The sequence below is a fragment of the Taudactylus pleione genome, unplaced genomic scaffold (genome assembly GCF_031769625.1).
Source record: "Taudactylus pleione unplaced genomic scaffold, aTauple2 ptg000157l, whole genome shotgun sequence".
Taxonomy (NCBI): Eukaryota; Metazoa; Chordata; class Amphibia; order Anura; family Myobatrachidae; genus Taudactylus; species Taudactylus pleione.
This window is the reverse complement of record NW_028284559.1, coordinates 1,853,819-1,875,253: the sequence shown is the minus strand read 5'-3', so window position 1 is coordinate 1,875,253 and position 21,435 is coordinate 1,853,819. Positions and strand designations below refer to the sequence as shown.

Sequence of the window (21,435 nt, the reverse complement as noted above, 5' to 3'; positions counted from 1 at the left end):
ATATATATATATATATATATGGTATGTAGTTATGTGACTGGCGGCTGTGAGCAAAATTCTGCGAATTCGGGCTCAGAGCTGAAGGGTGCGTGGTAGCGTTCCGTTGCCGGCATTTTAACGCCATTGCAACGGCAACTCGCACCCTTCGCGGGTAATTGGATCGACCCTTTTCAGGGATGTGCGGAACAGTAATGATATCGTCTGATCGACCAGCATGTGCTGGATGATCGTTATCGGACATCCAGCACATGCTCCATTCCCCCAACTACTATAATGACCCTCGGGTCCCTATAGTAACCAGGCTAACCTGGTCGATATTGACCAGGTTGGCCTGCATGCACGGGTGATGGTCGATATGGATATCGACCGTCCGTACCCGCGCATCGACCATAGTTGAAAAAAAGAACAATATAAACAATAACGATATCGTTGTCATTTATATCGTTCTTTTAAGTTGGACTGCGTGTATGCATCATTAGACAGGGGAGGCAGTGCCTCACCTGCCATACACTTTTTACTCCAGAGTTTTGACTCTAAAACTCATAAGAATAATACAAAGAAGATATTTATAATATTTTCTTTACATTTTTCTTATAATTTTTATAGTAAAAAACTGTGGAGTATACCTATGTAAGACGGGAAAGGCTCTGCCTCACCTCACCGCTCATCACTGAACTGTTCAGAAATGCCAGTCCTCAATGGCTGCTTTAATATTGGTTATTGATGTTATAGTAGAAAAATTCTCCCTATCACAGCTACAACTGTTATCCCACTACCCTGGGATAACAGTTGTAGTGTACCGAGTGTTTCTGATACCTCTGGGATTGTAAACTTTTTGGCAGGTCTATCTGAATCTTTAGTTTCCCTAAGTAGTATTTTGCTGGCTTTTACATAAACAATAATAATAGTAGTAGTAACAATAATAATATTAGGAAAATATAGTCTTCACTTTCAATATATGAGGGTTGTTCAAAAAGTAATGCCTAAATGCTCACAACTCAAATTTTATTATAGATACAGAGTTGAAAATTTGCAATAAAATACTTTGAAGTCTTAGTAACAGAATGACTCTACTCAAAAAATTCACCATCTGCCCTCAAACATTTTCTCCACCTCTCAACCCAAGCTGTGAATCCACTTTGGAAAAATTCCAGTGGTTGCTGTTTGACCCAGGAACATATGGCGTTTTTAACAACCTTTATGTCTTCAAAATGTTGACCACCGAGACAGTATTTGAGAGGGCCAAACAGATGAAAGTCAGAAGGGGCCAAATCAGGACTGTATGGTGGATGTGGCATTATTGCCCACCCCATTATGGCAATGGCCGCAGATGTTGCCATCGAAGTGTGAGGTCTGACATTGTCGTGGTGTAAGATGACATTTGACAGTTGAATTGTTTTTTTGCGGATGGCTTCTTTCAGCTTCTTAAGTGTAATAATGTATTGATCACTGTTGATTGATTGGTTTTGTTCCAAGTAATCGATGAGTATAACACCTTGGCAATCCCAGAAGAATGTGGCCATGACTTTGTTTATGGATCGCTGTGATTTAAACTTTTTTGGTCTAGGTGAACTTGGGTGTTTCCATTGTTTTGATTGGGCCTTTGTTTCTGGGTCCTAAAGGAATACCCAGGTCTCATCTCCTGTAATGGCATTTTCCAAAAACATCTCAGGGTTTGCTTCAAAGATGGGCAAAAGGTCATTGCACACTTCCACCCTCTGGGCCTTATGATCCCTGGTTAATTGCTTTGGAACCCATTTAGCACACACTTTACGATATCCCAAATCATTGATTAGTGTTTCTACAGTGCAATGGCTACATTCCAGTTCATCACTGATATCTCTGATGGCCACACAATGTTCTTTGTGAATCATGGCATCGACTTTGTGTCGGTTCTCTGCTGTCACTGCAGTTGATGGTCTGCCACCACGAGGTTTGTCGCACACGGACGATTCTCCCAATTGAAAACGCTTCATCCACCTTCAGACATTGCTATAGTCAATTGTACGCTCTCCATACACTTTTTTCAGTCTTCTGTGGATTTCTGTAGCACTACAGCCTTCTTTTTCCAGAAATTCAATGATGGCTCTTTGTTTCATCTTGGATTCCATGGTATTTCTTGGACTACCTAAACAAAACTACATATATAGGTAGCAGACATATTAAAGTACAAACTGACAGTTTCAAATAAATGTTGCATATTATTTCAGAGTTATGAGCATTTAGGCATTACTTTTTGAACAACCCTCGTATCATGGCAGGACTGTTTCAGGATTCTGCATTGTCCAGATCACAACTATATCTCCCTACCAATCTCCCTGCCACACCTCACTAGGCTGCATTTACAAGATAATTGAAATTTCACTATATTAGCTGTGAGAGCCAGGAGCAGAACTATGGGGACACAATGGAGGCGCCTGCCGCCAAGCACCAGCACTGAAGGGGCACCTCCTCCATTGCCCACAATATATTCACCACACTTAGGGCTGGAAATATGTACCCGGAGTGTACCGTCACTGCCGCTCAATACATGGCACCTCTTTCCGGCACCTGAGAAGCTACCATAACCATATACTAGTGGAGGGCTCTGTGTCAGACCATATATAGCCTGTCCCTGGTCATTCGTGTCAATGCTCCTCAGCAGCTTCTTATGCCAGTGAGACACGTCCGGCGCCCCCCTCACCCACAACTCCCCGGCCCACTCATCCCTGGCAGCAGATCTAGACGCGGACCCGTGCAGCAGTCCCGGTGCCACCCCTCACCCACAACTCCCCATTCCACTCCTCCCTGGCGGAAGCTCTAGGCGTAGACCTCTGCGGCGGACCCGAACATAAGCATACCTGCAGATCTTCCAGGAGCTTGCTGTCAACGAGGATGCACCAGAAGGAGCTGTGGTTAAGCGTACAGGGGAGGCGGGGAACTGGGGCACCAGCGACTGATCTGGGGGCAGATCTTTGGTGAAGCAACTTCCCGGCAGTAGACTGGGCATTTTGTGATTTTTAGTCCCACATCAGGTGGTTTTCCATAGTATTAGCCACCGGGACCAGTCTCTGGAATGTAGATACAATATTTTCGGGGGATTCTATAAATCTGCAGATATCTCCTGAAAAAGGATGTTTTTGGGGGATATCCTGCAAATTTACATTAGGAAATAGACCTAATAGAAACATAGTCACATATATGGTCACCAAATGATAACTTGCCTCCGGCTGTCTGGGATGAACTTATGCCACTGGTGAGAGCTTGCTTATATTGGGAGGATTATTCAGAATTTTGCACTCTGAGAGAATGTAAAGATTATGGTGTACAGTATATTCATCAAAATGCCCCTAAAGCCTCTAGAAAATTATGTATCCATATCGCCAAAACGGCATATACAATAGTACCGGATAGGAATGCTATATATACAGGAATTCCTGAATTTGTACGTCTTTTTGGGATTCATTCCTGGCATCCCGACAACTATGTTCGGGATGCACAAATGTCCGGGTTTATGATGGAGGGTGGAAGTGAAGCCATGCAGGAACAATGGATGCTCCTGCATGGTCTGTTGACATTGAGGTGGTCCCCAGTAGCTGGCTGCATGTTATGACATCATGACATCAACAGCTATCGGATGTCTGTTTCCTTCAGCCAGCCGGGAAGCGTGAGCAGTCTGCATTTCAGTGTTGGCGTGAAAGGGCCACGTTCCAGACCATGTTCCAGAGAGCAGAAAGAGACAGAAAGAATAGTTAGAATGAGAGGATATAGATAGAGGTAGAGCATAGATGGACAGATTATACCGCTGTGCGCAGACTATACAGAATATTGTATAGTATATTATTTATAGTCTGCTTTCTGGAGGGTGCCTCCGACTCTGCTGACTGTCGGGCCCGGCTGGACCCATTGTTTTTGTTTGTTTTTTTATTACTTAATAAGGTATTGGCTTGTTTCAAATCTTACACTGCAATATGAGGAAGAAAAATATATGTTTACTTAATCTCGCACTTGTCTTGAACTTTTGGCCCTATTACTAAGTGCCGTGCAAAACACCCAAAACTAAATATAAATTAGACTATGCTTACCATACAATGAGGGGGAAAAAATATAAGTACTGTACATATTGCATTTTAAGTTGTACTTGGCTTTACATACATTTACTTTACTCTGAGACTGGCAAATCCTTTTCACACTATTGTTGTGCAAAGCAGCAAAATACTCCATATACTAGTGAATATAAACTACACTATTACCCTACAATATTGGATAATATATATATATATATATATATATAAACAGCCTATATTGACTCAAAATACTGTCTTCCATCCCATATTAAATCCTATTTTGCATTTAAGCTCATAGTTCTAATTTATAATTATTTAAGAAAATGAATTAAGAGAAAATGTCAGTTAACTGATATTGTGTAATGACTTTCCTTTTATTAAGAAATTTAAAGAGAACGACAATGAAACCGTGTTATGTTCAATGTGCAGTGTTGTTTTTATTTGGTCATGATGGGAGGTCTGACATTATGGTCCTTTTTAAATCAAAGAAACACAAACTTGCCTCTCAGGCTTTTTTAACTTCCAGGAAGGTGATCAGTTTTATTACATCTGTCAAAGCGGATAATGAGTCTCCTACTCTCAAAACCAAAATGAAAGTGAGGGAACATCATCTAGAAACCTTAACCAATAATAAACTGATAATCATGGGATAATAGAAATAGGCTAATATAGTATAACTTAAAGACCTAAGCAAGATACACACTTAGCAATATCAGCAAATTGGTCCAATATAGCCGACATGTGTGTCCGCAATACAATTGTCGCACCTCATAAAGACCTGAGGTTTAAAAAAATGTCTGTATTTGTTCAGTAGACACTTTTTCTTTAATGAAAATGCATATAGGCAGGATATATTGTGAACTTTAAATGTGCTTTAAGGGGCATATTCAGTAGGGAGCAAGGTTTGCACCGCAAAAAACCTTGTGGACCACGTGCCTAGTTTTGAATTATTGCATACGCTCCCGATACCTGCGGTATCTGATTTAAAAAAATATATGTGGTGTTTTCTGCTTAGAAGGCCTCACAGTGTGAGAAGAGAAAAAAAGATATTTACTGGTCCGGTGGTCTCAGTGGACCAGTAGACAGGTCTAAAAGGTCTACAGGTTCAAATGGTCGACACCTGTTTTTAAAAAAAATTTAACTGTAATCCGTACCCTAGTGCCTAATTTGAACCTTCCTTCTAGTGCCTAACTCTAACCTACCCCTAGTGCCTACCCCTAACCATCTCCTCCGGCAGCCTAACTCTAACCCTCCCCGAAGTGCTAACCCGAGCCTTAAAAATTTTGAAAAACCATCAAAAACATGTCGACTATTTGAACCTGACAACCTTTTAACCCAGTCAACCTTTTGCAACTTTTCTAAGGATCCTACTACTGAGCACCACTGATGACACTGGCAGCTCTCAGATAACACTCGCTTGTGGGCAATAGCCTAACTCTTGCCTTTTATTGTCAGTATGGCAGAGTTAAAGAAAACATTCCAAACAAAACATGCACACACTGTATACACTTGCAGATGCCGACACCTCTGCCGGGCCCGCCGTGTGCGATATCGTCGCATGCACACATCGTGTAGTGTGTATGCGGCATAACACTGGCTACACAAAATTCATCTCACTAGCCAAATGGTTCATCATCAGTCACCCTGCCCACAGGAAGCGGCAAGCTTATATAGCTCAGAGCTCCACCCCAGCTCTGACTGGAACCAAAGCTATGTTTTCCTAACTACTTTATTTTCCATACATAAGGCTGATTAGACCAAGTGCTCTGTAGTTAATCTATCAACATTCATAATGTCAAAGGGGAACAGCATTCTGTCGAGCACAACATGCCGATTTGATACTAATGAGATGTAAAGCATTTTACCTTTACCCATCATGTGTCAGGTTCTAAAGACGACACAGTTATTTGCATTTCTGATCCCACTCTGGTTGTTACAGTATGTCTGCTAAAGACACAGCCGCCTGCTAGCAGAGACTTTATTACAATACATTCTTCTTCTGTTCTTTACCCCTTTAAAGAAAAACAATGGAAATCTAATTTCCTGTAGCAGCCCAAATGGAAATGATAAATAATGCATGTAAATAGACAACCATGTCTTGATATAATGTAACCACGACAATAATGAAATCAGTACTGTGATTATACTTATGAAGTAACAGATTTGTCCTCATTCACCACCGTTTTTTGCACCCTTTGGTGCAAGATGCCCTGCTCTTATTCACATCATACCCACATACAAAGTCACTCACAGTGTTACAGATACACTAGATTAGTACTTTATGGCAAAGGAATTGGTATATTATTGCAGATGAAGCATAATGATACATGGCATGAGGCAGTGGCGTCCCTGGTATCACAATTAAGTATTTTGCCTTTTTTACCCAGATTAGCTGAGTCGTACCCAGAAGTACACGAGATGCCAGCACCAGTAGTCAGTGTACCCTTGCATTGTACTTTTGTAGCATTAGTGATGTGAATAAGATGCATATTTTGAGTAAAAAGTCATAATTCAGCCTTTTTAAGCATAATGGGCACAAGTCTAAGATACACACAAATCTAGATATGGATGAATTTTAATCAAAACCATTGAAAAATGTATAGAAGAGATCCCTTAATTATGATCATTTTATTTCCGGCACAAATATTACTAATTGATAAAAATGTTCAACTTGGATGATCTGACTTATGTTTACGATTAAGATCTTTTTATTAAAATTTGGATTAAGATATTTCAATTTTTTATCTTGTGGCCACTCACTAAGGCATAGTGGTAACTGGTAAGATGGTATATCATTTGATTGCATTATTAGAAACAAGTCATTGTATTTACTTTAAAAGTGTGAATGGGACAATGTGGTAGAGTAAAATAACAATATAAAGCGGCCCATTCTGTGTCTCTCGGGTGTAAATTTAACTTGGAAAATCTCCAGGGTAGAACCTGATAATAAAATCAGGCAGGATGGATGTCTGGAGTGGCAGCTCATTCTTTACAGTATTGTAAGTTCTTAAACATCTGCAAGCTATGCAGGGGTTAACCTGTGATCATACTGCATACATTATTAATGATCATTATGTGGACTTCAAGGTTTCATTTCCTTTGAAGCCAGAAAGCTGCAGATGCCAGCGTGCGTGCCTGAGAAGGTGTTACAGATGTTATTGATATCTTGGTAACTTTGTAAAGCCCTGCCCGAAACACAATATTCTTATCACACTCTTATTCATTTTCCTGCTTCTATTTACACATTTCAAAAGATGTGGTTGAGTGTTATTGACAGGCCCAGAATAGAGCATTTATGAATTATTTTGTCAAATTGTCTAATATTCACAATACGAATAGCTGTATTGATTTGGTAACGGCTGAATGATGAGTGGGAAGACAGAAAATGGTAATTATTTCGACTAGCTGTTCATAGATCTGAACATGAGATGCCTGTAAATTACAGTTTGTGAATAAGTAGACAATATATGTAGGGGGCAGGGTCGTAGAAAGCTGGGCCTGGGTACTGTAGGGGGTGGGGCCTAATTGTGGAGGTGTAGTCACGCCCACTACAAAAAATATGTGAAAATCCAGGGGGTGAGGATCAGTGCAACAGCAGACAGGCAGGAGGAGACTGCTGCTGCTCAGCGGGTTGGGCTGGGGAGAGAGGCTGCTATCACAGAGAGGTAAGAAGGAGGGGCGGACCCGGGTCCCCACCGTGCCCCTCCAACAAGCATGGGTAATTAGTACCTGCTCCCCCTCCTCCCCTCTCGGCACCCTTTGTAGGGGGAGATAGGTAAGAGTGGAGAGGTTGCCCATAGCAGCTCCCTGCTTCCCTGCAGTGACAGCCGGAGGCTGGAGCTCACTCCTGAGCTCCGCCCTTCTGGCTCCCACAGTGGGTTAAGGGAGAGATGGCATGACTTCTCTCCCATAGTGCTGAGCGGGAGGAGCAGTAGGTCGGGTCGCGATCACGGGGGGCGGGGCTTAGTGGCGACCGGTCAGCACATGTGCGGGCACTTGTCACTGTATTTTTTTCAAAAATACCGTGATAAGTGTGCGGAGGGGATTCGCAGGGACAGAGCTTTTTCGCAAGCTCTGTCCCTGCAAGGGATTTTTAGTAAATCCCTGTGATATTGGCAATGCGAATTCAGTCGGTAATATCACACTACAATCTGCATTCTAATGCGGATTGTAGTAAATAGAGCCCCTATGTGTGATTTTGCCGGGACAGACCCCACGCCCATTGCTGCCACAACCCCTTTTTGCATGCCATGCCCAATTTTTGGGGCTCAGTAGATCACGAAAGGTTTTTAGTTTTAGAAGTAGATCATCGAGCCTGAAAGTCTGGCCACCCCTGGACTACTTGATCAATGCGAGCTAGAGGTTGATTGGTTGCTACAGAAAACTTTTCCACTCTTTAGGAGGCTTGATACCTCTCCCCCATAATCCATTTTTATTACATCAGAGGCAGTTTCTTAAAAGATTTGCCAGCTAAAGAAATATATTTTTGAAAATGCCTACATGTCCATGCATAATAGGGATTACTCCCTTTGCATCCCTTGTTTATTTTTGTTTTCATCGGAAGGGGTCCTAAAAAATAGCTTGTGGTGCAGTCTGTCAGGCTGAGACTTTAAACTATCATTGGGACAGCTGAAGATATACAGTATAAATGAAACAGAAGATAGAAAAAAATTAGTGTATATGACATAAAAATATCTACTTGATATTAGAGTGCAAAAATAAAATGGAGATACAGCTATATGTACAGAATAAAACTGAATACAATGAGTCCTCATTTCATATTTCTTCTTTCAGTTTATAATCTGTAGTGTATATTATAGGCTGGCTGCTATTGTATGCAACACTCAAAGCTGATTCACCGGCTTTATACTTCTTGTAATGCCTGTAAATTTTTAGGCATGCTGCTGTTTTTATAAAAACAAGTTCTGTGCTGCTTGGCTGGTGACACCTTCACAATGCTGTAGCCAGGGGACCAAAACAGACAGGAGGGGAGAATAGGCTCAGCCACTTACCCTTTCCTCTTATTTAGCTGCCAGTGATTTTGGTATGGTGTGCAGTTCAATCTCTGTGTCTAGGTTACTTAAACATATACATTTAGCCTAGGATAGTGGTAATTATTATTATTATTCAGTTATTAACAGTTACTTATATAGCACTAGCATATTCCATTGTGTTTTACAATTGGGAACAAAACTGTAAGAAAACAAGACTGGGTAATGACAAACAGACAAAAGAGTAAGAAGGCCCTGCTTGGAAGATTACAATCTATAGGGATATAGGCATTGATACACAAGGATAGTTGCAACATATTGCATGGGCTGCCAGATTGCAGAGGGTCTTGGTGGGCTGTATGATCCAGTCAAACGGTAATGTTGGCCAAAGTCAGGAGAATGGGAAAGTGGAGAATGATAACATATATAAAGTTGTGTTGTTATAATGCACCTGAACAATTGATTAAAGCCTCTTGAACCACACCATAGATGTCTTCTTCCTATAATAACTGCCCTTTTCCCATAGAAAGAGACACTCTCACCGGTACTGAGATGCCGCCAGGTCTAAAACTGGTTAATGCTGGATTAATAGAACACAATATGCAAGTACAATGAGACTGTATAATTAAATGCTTGGTTTTTGACAATAACAGCAAGAGCTGTATAACACCCGGTAGCTTGATAATGGTAACTGCAAACAAATGACACTTTCCAATATTAAGTAAGATGATACTTAACAATAGGTGATGCAGGTAGCAGGAAACCATAGATCAAACTGGATTAACAGACAAGGCTTCAGGATACCAGCAGTACAGAGTATTCACAGGTATTCAGATTAGCTAGTTTACGCCAAGGCATGAAGCTGTAACAAACAGGTGAAAGCCTGGCTGCCTTTTAACACACACACACACAGACCAATCATCAATTAGGACCAACCCCATGCAAGTGAAAGAATTTACAGGTGTGATACTGCACATAGGAGAGCAACTAATGAGTATCTCTGCAATTAAACACCAGCTGCAGACCTTCCTATGCAAGCCTCTGATCACATACACTGCATCCTGGTCTCCTAGAAATGTCTGGGACCAGCATGCAAAGCAGCTTCTGAAGCTAGCGTTCAGACCTCCTAGAAACCAGCGGGACCTGAGGAGGTAGTAAAATGCCACACCGGCCACTGCGGCTCCTATACTATATGTGGACTGTGTAGAGGGGAGGTAATATCAGTTAGTAACATTACATCTTTTTAGTAGACTAAATTATGCTCTCATGGGGATGGTCAATTTCACATACTGGATTGAGTGTAAAAGTGAATTTACTACCCATTAAATAATTTTTGTCGCTCTCTTTTCATTTTTAATTAGTCAGAAGAATTCTTTGTAGATATACTTATAGCACTACACAGATTTGTTTGTTAGATTTGCAGAAGGAATCATCACACTCTGAAAGCCATAGCTACATCAGGTACAAAATACTTTTTTAGCGTTAAAATAGACTTGTGTGAACCTCAGTCAGTGGAGAGCATTAGTGTTCATGTTCCAGTGTGTGTATTGCTTTTAGTGGAACCTCTGGAGGGTCTATGCTTGCCTGGGGGTTTTCTTTCAGCCTTTGCTGTACATGATACAGATTGACGACACTACCTATGCAGTGAAAACTGTACTGTGAAAATAATGTGTTGTCAAAAAGGACGGATTTCTGCTAGTATCGAACCTAGAACTTTTTTGTTAGCCACAGCAGATTATTTTATCATTATTAATGGTACTTAATATGTAAATTTAATAATAATAATAACTTAATCTCATTAAAATAGATTACAGCTTCCTTCAATTATTCATACAAACCATCAGAACTGTGTCATTCTTAAAAAGTGCCTAGGGCATAATGAACTAGAGGGGCTAAAACCGCAATAGCATGCTTTCCAAAGTACAAGACAATCATCACTATAGTAATAATTACTATTATATTGGCGTCATAAACAAAGCATGCTTCAGGAGGGCGCTCTGAGGCTGAAGCCCCTAAAACAGTTTATGGTAACGCAGTAAGAAGTGGTCATGCCTCCTATTGCATGTACTTTGCATGGATGTGTGCAGAGAGAAAAGGGATTAAGTTAATCAACCAGCTAATCCTGGATGTATTAGGGCTAAACAGAATGCAGTCCAGAGATCAGCAGTGATTATGTCACCATTCACTATGTCGACCTTATTATGCCGGAGCCGGAATCCCAACGCGGCTGAAATGTTATTTTGAGTGGGTCGCTCTGAAAAGTTAAGGTGATTTGGTGAGAGAGAATTTCATAGAAGTTCTTCCTACTTCCACTAAGGAGGCGATCTTTTGCTGTTTCCGTAGTACTCTGTGGTATGAGACACGTATTCTTCAAGATCTCCTTTAAGGGATAAATGTTGTTTGGCTCGGTTCCAGGCTCTCTCCACACTATGTATCATTTTGTACAGTATATTTGTCATTGTATTTCTTTGAATTACATGATAGTGTCATGGACTCTGATTCATTCTTTTGTTTACCATTTCATTCACATTTGAATGTACCCATTGTATTTTCTTGATGCTTCAATAAAGAAAATAGTGAAAAGAAAAGGTGATTTAGTGAGCCAGACATTTGAGTTTTACCACTAAAAAAGGAAGAAACTTTTAAAGTTTAATTTATTTATTTTTTATTTCATGATCCACCCCCACCCCTCATATTTGTAACTTTGATTTTTTTTTAAAGACTCTTTACTTTATTCATTTTAAGTTCCCCCTTCTTTTGGCTGTATTGTTTTTTATACATAGATGTTTTTATTGATTGTATGCCCCCTTACCCCATTAACCTCCTTCTTGCTTGCGCTTCTCTCCAAGCCTCTTTCGTCACCTATTGTAGTTCTTCTACTTTTCTTCTCCAGGTAGCTCCTTTCTTTTATTTTTCAGTAGACAAAACTTTGACATCAGTCTTGGCCGTTCACACATGTTCAGTGCACAAAACAAAACGAAAAACTAAACAAGGCGTCAAATCCGTGGCAGGGCAAAATCAAAAGCAAAGCAAATGTAAAAAAGGTGGAGGAATCAGTCTGTCTCTGTCTCGTGGGTCAGTTTGCATCATGTCGGGGGCCGGAATTGGCAGGTGGGATGAAAGTTGAATGGGAGTGGTCTATACTAGTCTAAGCAAATATGAGTTCAGGGCAGGCAAACATATATTTGTATATCATATAATTTAAATAATACCAATTGTAACATACCAGTTAAGAATATGTCACTGTCTGGGTCACAATTCTGGGCAGCATGAAGGCAATGTAATGATCATTGTTGCTTGACAGAGCTGAGGTCATTGGTTTAATTGCAACCTCTGTAGGAGTTTGTATGTTCTCCTTGTGTTTGTGCGGATTTCCTTCAGTATTCTTCCCACACTCCAAAGACATACTGCTAGATTCATTGGCACATGAAGAAATGAACTGGATTGTGTGTGATTCTTTGTGTTAGGAAACTTACGGCCCGATTCAGAGATGAACGCAGTTAGCAGCACCACTGCATCTTTCTACTAAAATATGCAAAAGTCATTTGGGTTAAAAAAAATAGTAAGCAGTTGTAAGCAGTTTTTGTTTAGTTTTTGCTTATTGGCATAACTTAAGGCTGTCAAATATATTATGCTTTTTTTGTGGTCAGTAAACTTGCCATGGCAACTGCGTTAGTGTGACTACTTTTGACTAGCTACAATTGGTTTGGGTGCGGCTGTACTATTTCCTATAAAGGGAGTAAAGAAAGACTTTTAAAGATACTTTACTCAGATTTGAGCACAATTTTCAAGTTCATGTAGTCCACCATGTACCCCAGTTTCAGGGAAATAACGTGTAAATTACCCTGTTACTTTATTTGTGCCAGCTTGTATAGACACACGCTGTCATTTTGTAACTTTTATGTTTCTATAGACATTTTATGTTATACTCATTAGTGGTGCATTTTTCTATGTTCGGAAAATGCAAAAGAAAACATCTAAGTTTTACAAAAGGGCTTAACCTTTGGTAAATGCTCTAAATAGGACAGAATGGGGCCCTTGCCGAGTGTGAAATAAAATGGCCGCATTTTTATCAAAATAAACATGCTTGGAAAATGAATGAATTTTTTCACATATGTAGATTGTACCTACCTCAAGATAGAAACACCTCTGCATTGGCAGCCTATGTGCCCTGCTTACTTACTTACTACTATTCAGTATCTTGTGTACATGCGCAACTGACCTATACTATTTCCAGAAGATACCGCAGGCGTATATTCGCTTACATACTTGACTCCATGTAAGCGAATCCACATTTGCGTGAACTCGACCTTACTGCCTCTCCTGTTAGAAGTGTGGATGTGACTAGAATGCTTTTGACTCTGCATACTTGTATTTACTCAGTATTTGAGCAATCGCATTGCGAATTCAAATACACATGTTCTCACTCGTCTTTGCTGCAGTTGCGCAAAACAGCCCCTCTCGCTACGCCTGCTCCCGTGAGACTCTGCTAGCACCTGGCATCTTTTTTTGCATTTTGTCTTGTGCTGAAAATGCATGTAAGTTGTGCTGCGCCTAGAACACACCAGGAGACTGTGCTGATTCATTTCTTATGTGACACTTGTATGTCTGCGACTGAGTCTCTGCATCAGCATACAAAGTGCTATGATGCAGCAGGCACAGCTTTTTGTCATGCCAAGTGTCACATATCATACTAATCAGCACAGTCTCCTGGTGCGTCTGACACTAGCATAGTAGCACAGAACCTGGTGCGTCTGACACTAGCATAGTAGCACAGTCTCCTGGTGTGTCTGACACTAGCATAGTAGCACAGGACCTGGTGCGTCTGACACTAGCATAGTAGCACAGTCTCCTGGTGCGTCTGACACTAGCATAGTAGCACAGGACCTGGTGCGTCTGACACTAGCATAGTAGCACAGAACCTGGTGCATCTGACACTAGCATAGTAGCACAGGACCTGGTGCGTCTGACACTAGCATAGTAGCACAGAACCTGGTGCGTCTGACACTAGCATAGTAGCACAGAACCTGGTGCGTCTGACACTAGCATAGTAGCACAGGACCTGGTGCGTCTGACACTAGCATAGTAGCACAGAACCTGGTGCGTCTGACACTAGCATAGTAGCACAGTCTCCTGGTGCGTCTGACACTAGCATAGTAGCACAGTCTCCTGGTGCGTCTGACACTAGCATAGTAGTACAGTCTCCTGGTGCGTCTGACACTAGCATAGTAGCACAGGACCTGGTGCGTCTGACACTAGCATAGTAGCACAGGACCTGGTGCGTCTGACACTAGCATAGTAGCACAGGACCTGGTGTGTCTGACACTAGCATAGTAGCACAGTCTCCTGGTGCGTCTGACACTAGCATAGTAGCACAGGACCTGGTGCGTCTGACACTAGCATAGTAGCACAGTCTCCTGGTGCATCTGACACTAGCATAGTAGCACAGAACCTGGTGCGTCTGACACTAGCATAGTAGCACAGTCTCCTGGTGCGTCTGACACTAGCATAGTAGCACAGTCTCCTGGTGCGTCTGACACTAGCATAGTAGCACAGGACCTGGTGCGTCTGACACTAGCATAGTAGCACAGAACCTGGTGCGTCTGACACTAGCATAGTAGCACAGAACCTGGTGCGTCTGACACTAGCATAGTAGCACAGAACCTGGTGCGTCTGACACTAGCATAGTAGCACAGGACCTGGTGCGTCTGACACTAGCATAGTAGCACAGGACCTGGTGCGTCTGACACTAGCATAGTAGCACAGTCTCCTGGTGCGTCTGACACTAGCATAGTAGCACAGAACCTGGTGCGTCTGACACTAGCATAGTAGCACAGTCTCCTGGTGCATCTGACGCTAGCATAGTAGCACAGTCTCCTGGTGCGTCTGACACTAGCATAGTAGCACAGGACCTGGTGCGTCTGACACTAGCATAGTAGCACCGGACCTGGTGCGTCTGACACTAGCATAGTAGCACAGTCTCCTGGTGCGTCTGACACTAGCATAGTAGCACAGTCTCCTGGTGCGTCTGACACTAGCATAGTAGCACAGGACCTGGTGCGTCTGACACTAGCATAGTAGCACAGTCTCCTGGTGCGTTTGACACTAGCATAGTAGCACAGTCTCCTGGTGCGTCTGACACTAGCATAGTAGCACAGGACCTGGTGCGTCTGACACTAGCATAGTAGCACAGTCTCCTGGTGCGTCTGACACTAGCATAGTAGCACAGTCTCCTGGTGCGTCTGACATTAGCATAGTAGCACAGGACCTGGTGCGTCTGACACTAGCATAGTAGCACAGGACCTGGTGCGTCTGACACTAGCATAGTAGCACAGGACCTGGTGCGTCTGACACTAGCATAGTAGCACAGGACCTGGTGCGTCTGACACTAGCATAGTAGCACAGGACCTGGTGCGTCTGACACTAGCATGGTAGCACAGGACCTGGTGCGTCTGACACTAGCATGGTAGCACAGGACCTGGTGCATCTGACACTAGCATGGTAGCACAGGACCTGGTGCGTCTGACACTAGCATAGTAGCACAGTCTCCTGGTGCGTCTGACACTAGCATAGTAGCACAGTCTCCTGGTGCGTCTGACACTAGCATAGTAGCACAGGACCTGGTGCGTCTGACACTAACATAGTAGCACAGTCTCCTGGTGCGTCTGACACTAGCATAGTAGCACAGTCTCCTGGTGCGTCTGACACTAGCATAGTAGCACAGGACCTGGTGCGGCTGACACTAGCATAGTAGCACAGTCTCCTGGTGCGTCTGACATTAGCATAGTAGCACAGGACCTGGTGCGTCTGACACTAGCATAGTAGCACAGGATCTGGTGGCTCACCCACACCAGGCATATCGCGCTGCATGGCGTATTGAGGCTAGATGAGCAAGGACACATCTGTACATTCAAGACATGCTATGCATTGGGCATACGTCCCAATCTGCATTGCCAATAATGTGTTCTTATTACTACTAAGTTCAGCTTAAAAGTAGTAAACAGTCACATGGGAAACTGTTTCCATTTTTAGAATGCATGAAATGAATGCAGTGAGCATGAAGCTTTAGAAAAAAGCTGTCTAGCTGTGTGACAATTCCAGGACTTGCTCCTCAAAATATAAAATGTTGCAAACGTGAGAAATGCTTTATGGCAAATTGAGGGTACTTTTAAATGTAACCCATAGTGGTGGCAACAACTTGTACATTGATAGCGTAGGCACTAGAACAGGGGGGGCGAACCCCCCTCCCCCCCCCCAACCTTTGAGAGAGGCACCAGAGGCACACTGGTCTAGGTTAGGTCTAGAACATACTTGCCTACCTTTGAAAAAGCATTTCAGAGAGATTGTGAAAACAACACCTATGAGCGTGGCGTTATTGTGGGCGTGCTACATCTGAGAGGCGTGTCATTAAATTGACTTGCATCCAAATGTAAATGAGTCCAAAAGCAGTTAGTAAGATCTATTTGTTGATGAAAACACACTGATACTTCTCAGAAAATACATGTAGTCATAGGGATCACTGTGCCTTATAACCAATGCAGGGAAATTATACTAATGATCCCATTTGAATGTATATATCTCTGTTTTGTTTTTTGTTTTTTTATATATATAACAGCTTCATAACTGGGGTATGGTGCAATGCCTTGCTGTCCAATCGCTTGCCTTGCTGGGCGTGCGCTGGGTTTGCACACGCATCGAGCAAGCGTACGCATCTAGCAAGAGGGTCTGAATGAGCTCCTAAGTCCCATGAGACACCACAAAAGTTCAGAGAGGCATGTGCTGACCTTCAATGGTGCAGCTCATCACGTTCATCGTAGAGGAGACCAGCTGCAGCATGATGGGAGGATTCATCAGAACCAGGCAGCAGCTCCTGCTGGGGGGGAGGTAATTACGATGTTGGATACACATATACACCTGTATGTAGCATGTCTGACTTATTAGAGCAGCGTTTTTCAACCACTGTGCCAGAGCTCACTAGTGTGCCGCGAGCGGTTGTCAAGTGTGCCGCGAGGTTAGCAAAATCAGAGCTGACTTTACCTGTACTGCTGGCCTGGGCAGCTCTGTGCTCTTTTGGGAGGCTTGGGCCGTGACCTATGGAGTTGCAGCGCATGGCCCACCTGCACACTGAGTGTGACTGAGCAACCCCAGCCGATGAGGGACAGGATAGGGACGATAATGAGCCTTCTCAGCTGGTTACTTTACTTTTTTCAAATGTGCTACTGTGATTGTGTTTTTTTTCCTCTGGGGGCCTAACAATGTGTTTGTTTTCTTTCTGTGGGGACCATTTTGTTTTGTATCTTTTTCTGTGGGGCCCAATGAATTTTGCTTTTGTTCTGTTGGGATCATTGTATTTTATTTTTTTCTGTGGGGGAAATGTGTGTGTTTGTTTTTCTGTGGGGGACAATGTCGGTTGTTTTTCCTGTGCGGGGCCAATTTGTGTGTTTTTTTTTCCCGTGGGGAACTGATGGTGTGCCTTAGCAATTTTAAAATTGTGTTCAGTGTGCCACGGGCTTAAAAAGGTTGAAAATCACTGTATTAGAGGATAAAGTTGAGGGAAAATTAGTTTGCTTGTTTGATTATTTTTGACAATATTTGCCAACTCACAATACATATTACGGACACCTCTTATAGTATTAGAACTTTTTGTTGTTGTTGGTTTTTGGTCATTATAAATTGAAGTCTGAGCATGTCTCCTCCTCTGGGTGTAACCAGCCCATCATAGTGTGTGTAGTGGTGTCTGATAATAATCTCTATGTGTGGCATGGATGCAATGTGTACTGCACACATTATGCTAAACTTATTGCATTATTAGTTGTTGCATGAATTGCTGGATTGGAGTGATTGGGAGTCTCTATCTGTATTTGGGTGGAGTCTGACGTTGTAGCCACTATATGTGCATGGACACTACTCTGTAGCTCTAAGCTCCTAAGCCTACGCCAAACTGTAACTCCCAGCAGCACGCAGGTAACCGTCCTTCTCCTCTCCTGGTGCTGGTTGGATACATTGTCTGTATAGTGATGCTCATTTGGCTGCATGTGTTACCGGAGCTGCGCGGCAGTGCTGTGTGTGTGAGTGAGGAGGCAGGGAGAGAGAAGGGATGTCCGCATACAGAGGCCAAAGACCCCTCAGGCTTACTGCTCTCTGTAATCAGGTAGGTAGTGTGTTGGGTTACTCCAGCTGCCCCTGAGGAGGCAACATTCAGAGGTGCCAAAATTACATTATATCTCAACCCCCCCAACCTAAAAAACTTTGTGGTGCTGCTGATTGATAGGGTGGTAATTCCTCTCAATTCTGTAGTCTTTGTAAAAGATTGGTGTCAGCCAGAGTGGTGACAGGGATTAATCCCTCATAGTTACACACAAGACAAGTATTCAGATAGTGCATATACACAGGAGATTTATGGAAGATGTAAATTGTATGTGTCATCTGAGTGTTTACCTGCCATCTATATGTACTGTATGTTTTGTAGACGGTCTTGTCAAATCTGTCAGCATTATGAAATCTGTAAGAACTAAACGTGCTAGTTAAAACAAAAGGCTCCTGTGGTCTGGAATTTGTGACATTTGAGAGGTTTTGTCTTTGTAAAGGCCAGTCACATAATATATCACTACAGACCGATAATGCACAGCCACACAAGCAATGCTGCTGTCTGACCCTCTCAGCACGTCTCTCTGTGAGGCTTATGGTAGAGCAACTGTGAATACTGGCTGGTTTGCCCTTTAAGACTGAGTACATTGACAAATACAGCTGATCCAAGGAATTTACAGAACATTTCCAATGTCAACAGCCATTTAAATTATCCCAACTTTATACTGAATCTCGCAAATCCAATTAACAGCTAATAATATTTGTCACTTTAACTTGAAGTCATTAATGGGAAGTCGCAGGAGATGTTGTAACAGCCAGATTAAATTGTTTCAGTCTTCGGCTGTGGCCAACCTTTAAATCACTGGACTCTTATCTCTGGCTAACAGGGCCTTTTATGTTTTTGTGGCAGCTTTTTCTTTCTAAATCGAATGGATGTCACCAAAAATGAATTTAATGTCTCTTAGATTACTTCTTTAGTGTGATATCGCTCATTTTAGACAACATGTATAAGGGCGTATCATGGAATTGCTTTAGGTTTCACTATTTTTTATTATTTTAGTACAGTATATGTTATGGAAATATTTGGATTTATTCAGCTGTCTTACAATAAGAGGAAAACACACAATCAATCATGATAAGTTAAATGGACACACAATGAACCCTGGTGCGGTGCAGAAGTTGATCGGTGGTCCCAGTGAGTATTGTATCTTCAATTTGTTAAATCCCAGCATGATGCAAAATAATTCTATTTAACGCTGCCTGTACCTGCTGATTTAATCTTTTTGTACTCTGGCCTGAGATTAATAAAGCTATTTTTTTTTTTTTACTCTTATAATTGTAATAAGCCATTACTTTGAGTATGGAGTGTTGTCACCACATTAAACAAATAAGTGCATAAAACAATGACATTATAAAAATGTAATGTACAAATGTGGCATATGTTGTGAAGACACTACTGATGTCCGCTTACTTCTGTGACATAATTAAGAATAAGAATTTTTCAAGCAAGAAGGAATTTAGTGTAATCAAATAAGGTAATCAAAACATGGAGTAGGCAACACTTTAAAGATGCAATTCTATTTTTGCTGGCATGTATACAGTAGTTCCATGACAGTCTTATTCCACACATTATAAAGCGGAATGCGACTCAGAGCTTTGTTTAGCACATTGTGGCAAAAGAGGTGCATCTGTTCAGTGCTACGTCTAATTCAGTAGATACCAATGGAATTATTCTATGCCCGTCGTTTGAGTTAGGCTGGAGAATTGAGTCATGGGGCATTATTATCTTTTATTTATATGGCATTACAATGTAGCCATAGTGTTGCATAAGAAAAGTTACAACAGTACAATATGTTCAAAGGGATATTAGGACACATAAGCTGGGTACACACCTAACAGATATATCTGCAGATGATGGTTGTTCATACACACTGAACAACCATCATCTGTCTTCCGGTCACAGGTCACAGCACAATGCCCCAATATATCTGCAGATATTGGGCATTGGCTGTGCAGTACAGCCGATAAATATGTCTGTGAATGACTTTGTTTACAGACGTATCGCTGGTACACACTGGCCGATGAGCAGCAGATATATTGGCCGATTAATTGATCATTCAAAATATCTGCCAGTGTGTACCCAGCATTAGGGGCTGTAGGCAAGTCCATTTGCGTACAGATGTTAAAATTTTTCGTACTCTGCATGCATCTCAGCCAAAATTACACAACTGCAGATGTGTCCACATACACCTATCCTCAAATCTCACCAAAATAGCCATGTTTGACGAGCCACAAATTTGGCATTTTAGTCACACCCTGAGGACACATTTATAGAGGTGACATACAGTTGTATGCATCTCTGCAGCATCTCCACTTGCAGCTGAATAGGTGTGTCTGGGCAGCAACTGGGTGTGCGCACTTAGGCTAAGCGTTCTGAGGGCATGTAGGCGGAAATGCGGGCTATTCAGAAGTGAGTGTCAACCTGGTTTCAGACATCTCTTTCACCAATGAATGGGCTGGTGCAAATGCACGCTGATCGTGTTAACAGCTACAGATGTGTCTTCATACACCTAGCCTTCATACGCCATTCGGCGCGAGACGCCCACTGAGCAGTGTAATGTAGCAACCTTTTTATTTAAATTCTGTATCTTATTCGCAACGCAGACGCAGTGAAACACCACTCACAGGGCCTGATTCAGACACGGTCGCAAGCGCTGAGCACTCGCAACCGGGTCGATGGTGGCCCAGAGCGCATGCGTGCGACGGAGCCGGCTCCGTCGTGCGCATGCGCGAGACCCGGATAGCGACGGGCAATCCGTCGCTCTGGGTCTCGTACCAAAGGGGGCGTGCTGTCGATGTTGAGTGACAGGACGGGGGGAGTGGCTGCCCAAACGGAGGTGTTCCCATGTGAATGCCTCCGTTTGGGGACGGCCCCACTGACATCATGAGTGATGTCAGTGGGAGAGATTTCGGCTCTGTTAGAGCCGAAAGCTCTCTGGGGCTTGCGGCCACAAGACCCTACCACAAGGGTCTCGTCGCAAGCCCGATGGTCGCGATGGTCTTGACCATCGTGACCATCTTCCTGGCCGCTCGCTATAGCTGTGGGTGGTCACCCACAGCTATGCGAGCGGCCAGGAGGCCGTTCTAAAAAAAAAAAAAGACCGACCCTGATTCAGAGCGAGCGCTCTGTCAGAGCGTCCGGCTCTGAATCAGGGCCACAGTGCACTAGGGATGCTGAGCTGCAACATTAAGCGCTCATAAATTGGTTTTAAACACATACAAAGACGCATTTGAAGCACAGCGGAGCTTAG

General features: G+C 42.6%; 1 protein-coding gene across 2 annotated transcripts in view; it reads left to right on the top strand.

The window, feature by feature from the left end:
- LRMDA (leucine rich melanocyte differentiation associated) overlaps positions 1–21,435 on the top strand; it is a 1,034,991-nt gene that overhangs the window by 914,978 nt on the left and 98,578 nt on the right. The window contains exon 7 of one of the 2 annotated variants that reach the window (XM_088475000.1): positions 19,185–19,319. The exons of the other annotated variant lie outside the window; for it this stretch is intronic. Within the exon in view, the coding sequence (XP_088331126.1) occupies positions 19,185–19,319 (135 nt within the window). The remainder of the gene's footprint in view (positions 1–19,184; positions 19,320–21,435) is intronic. 2 annotated transcript variants of the gene reach the window in all.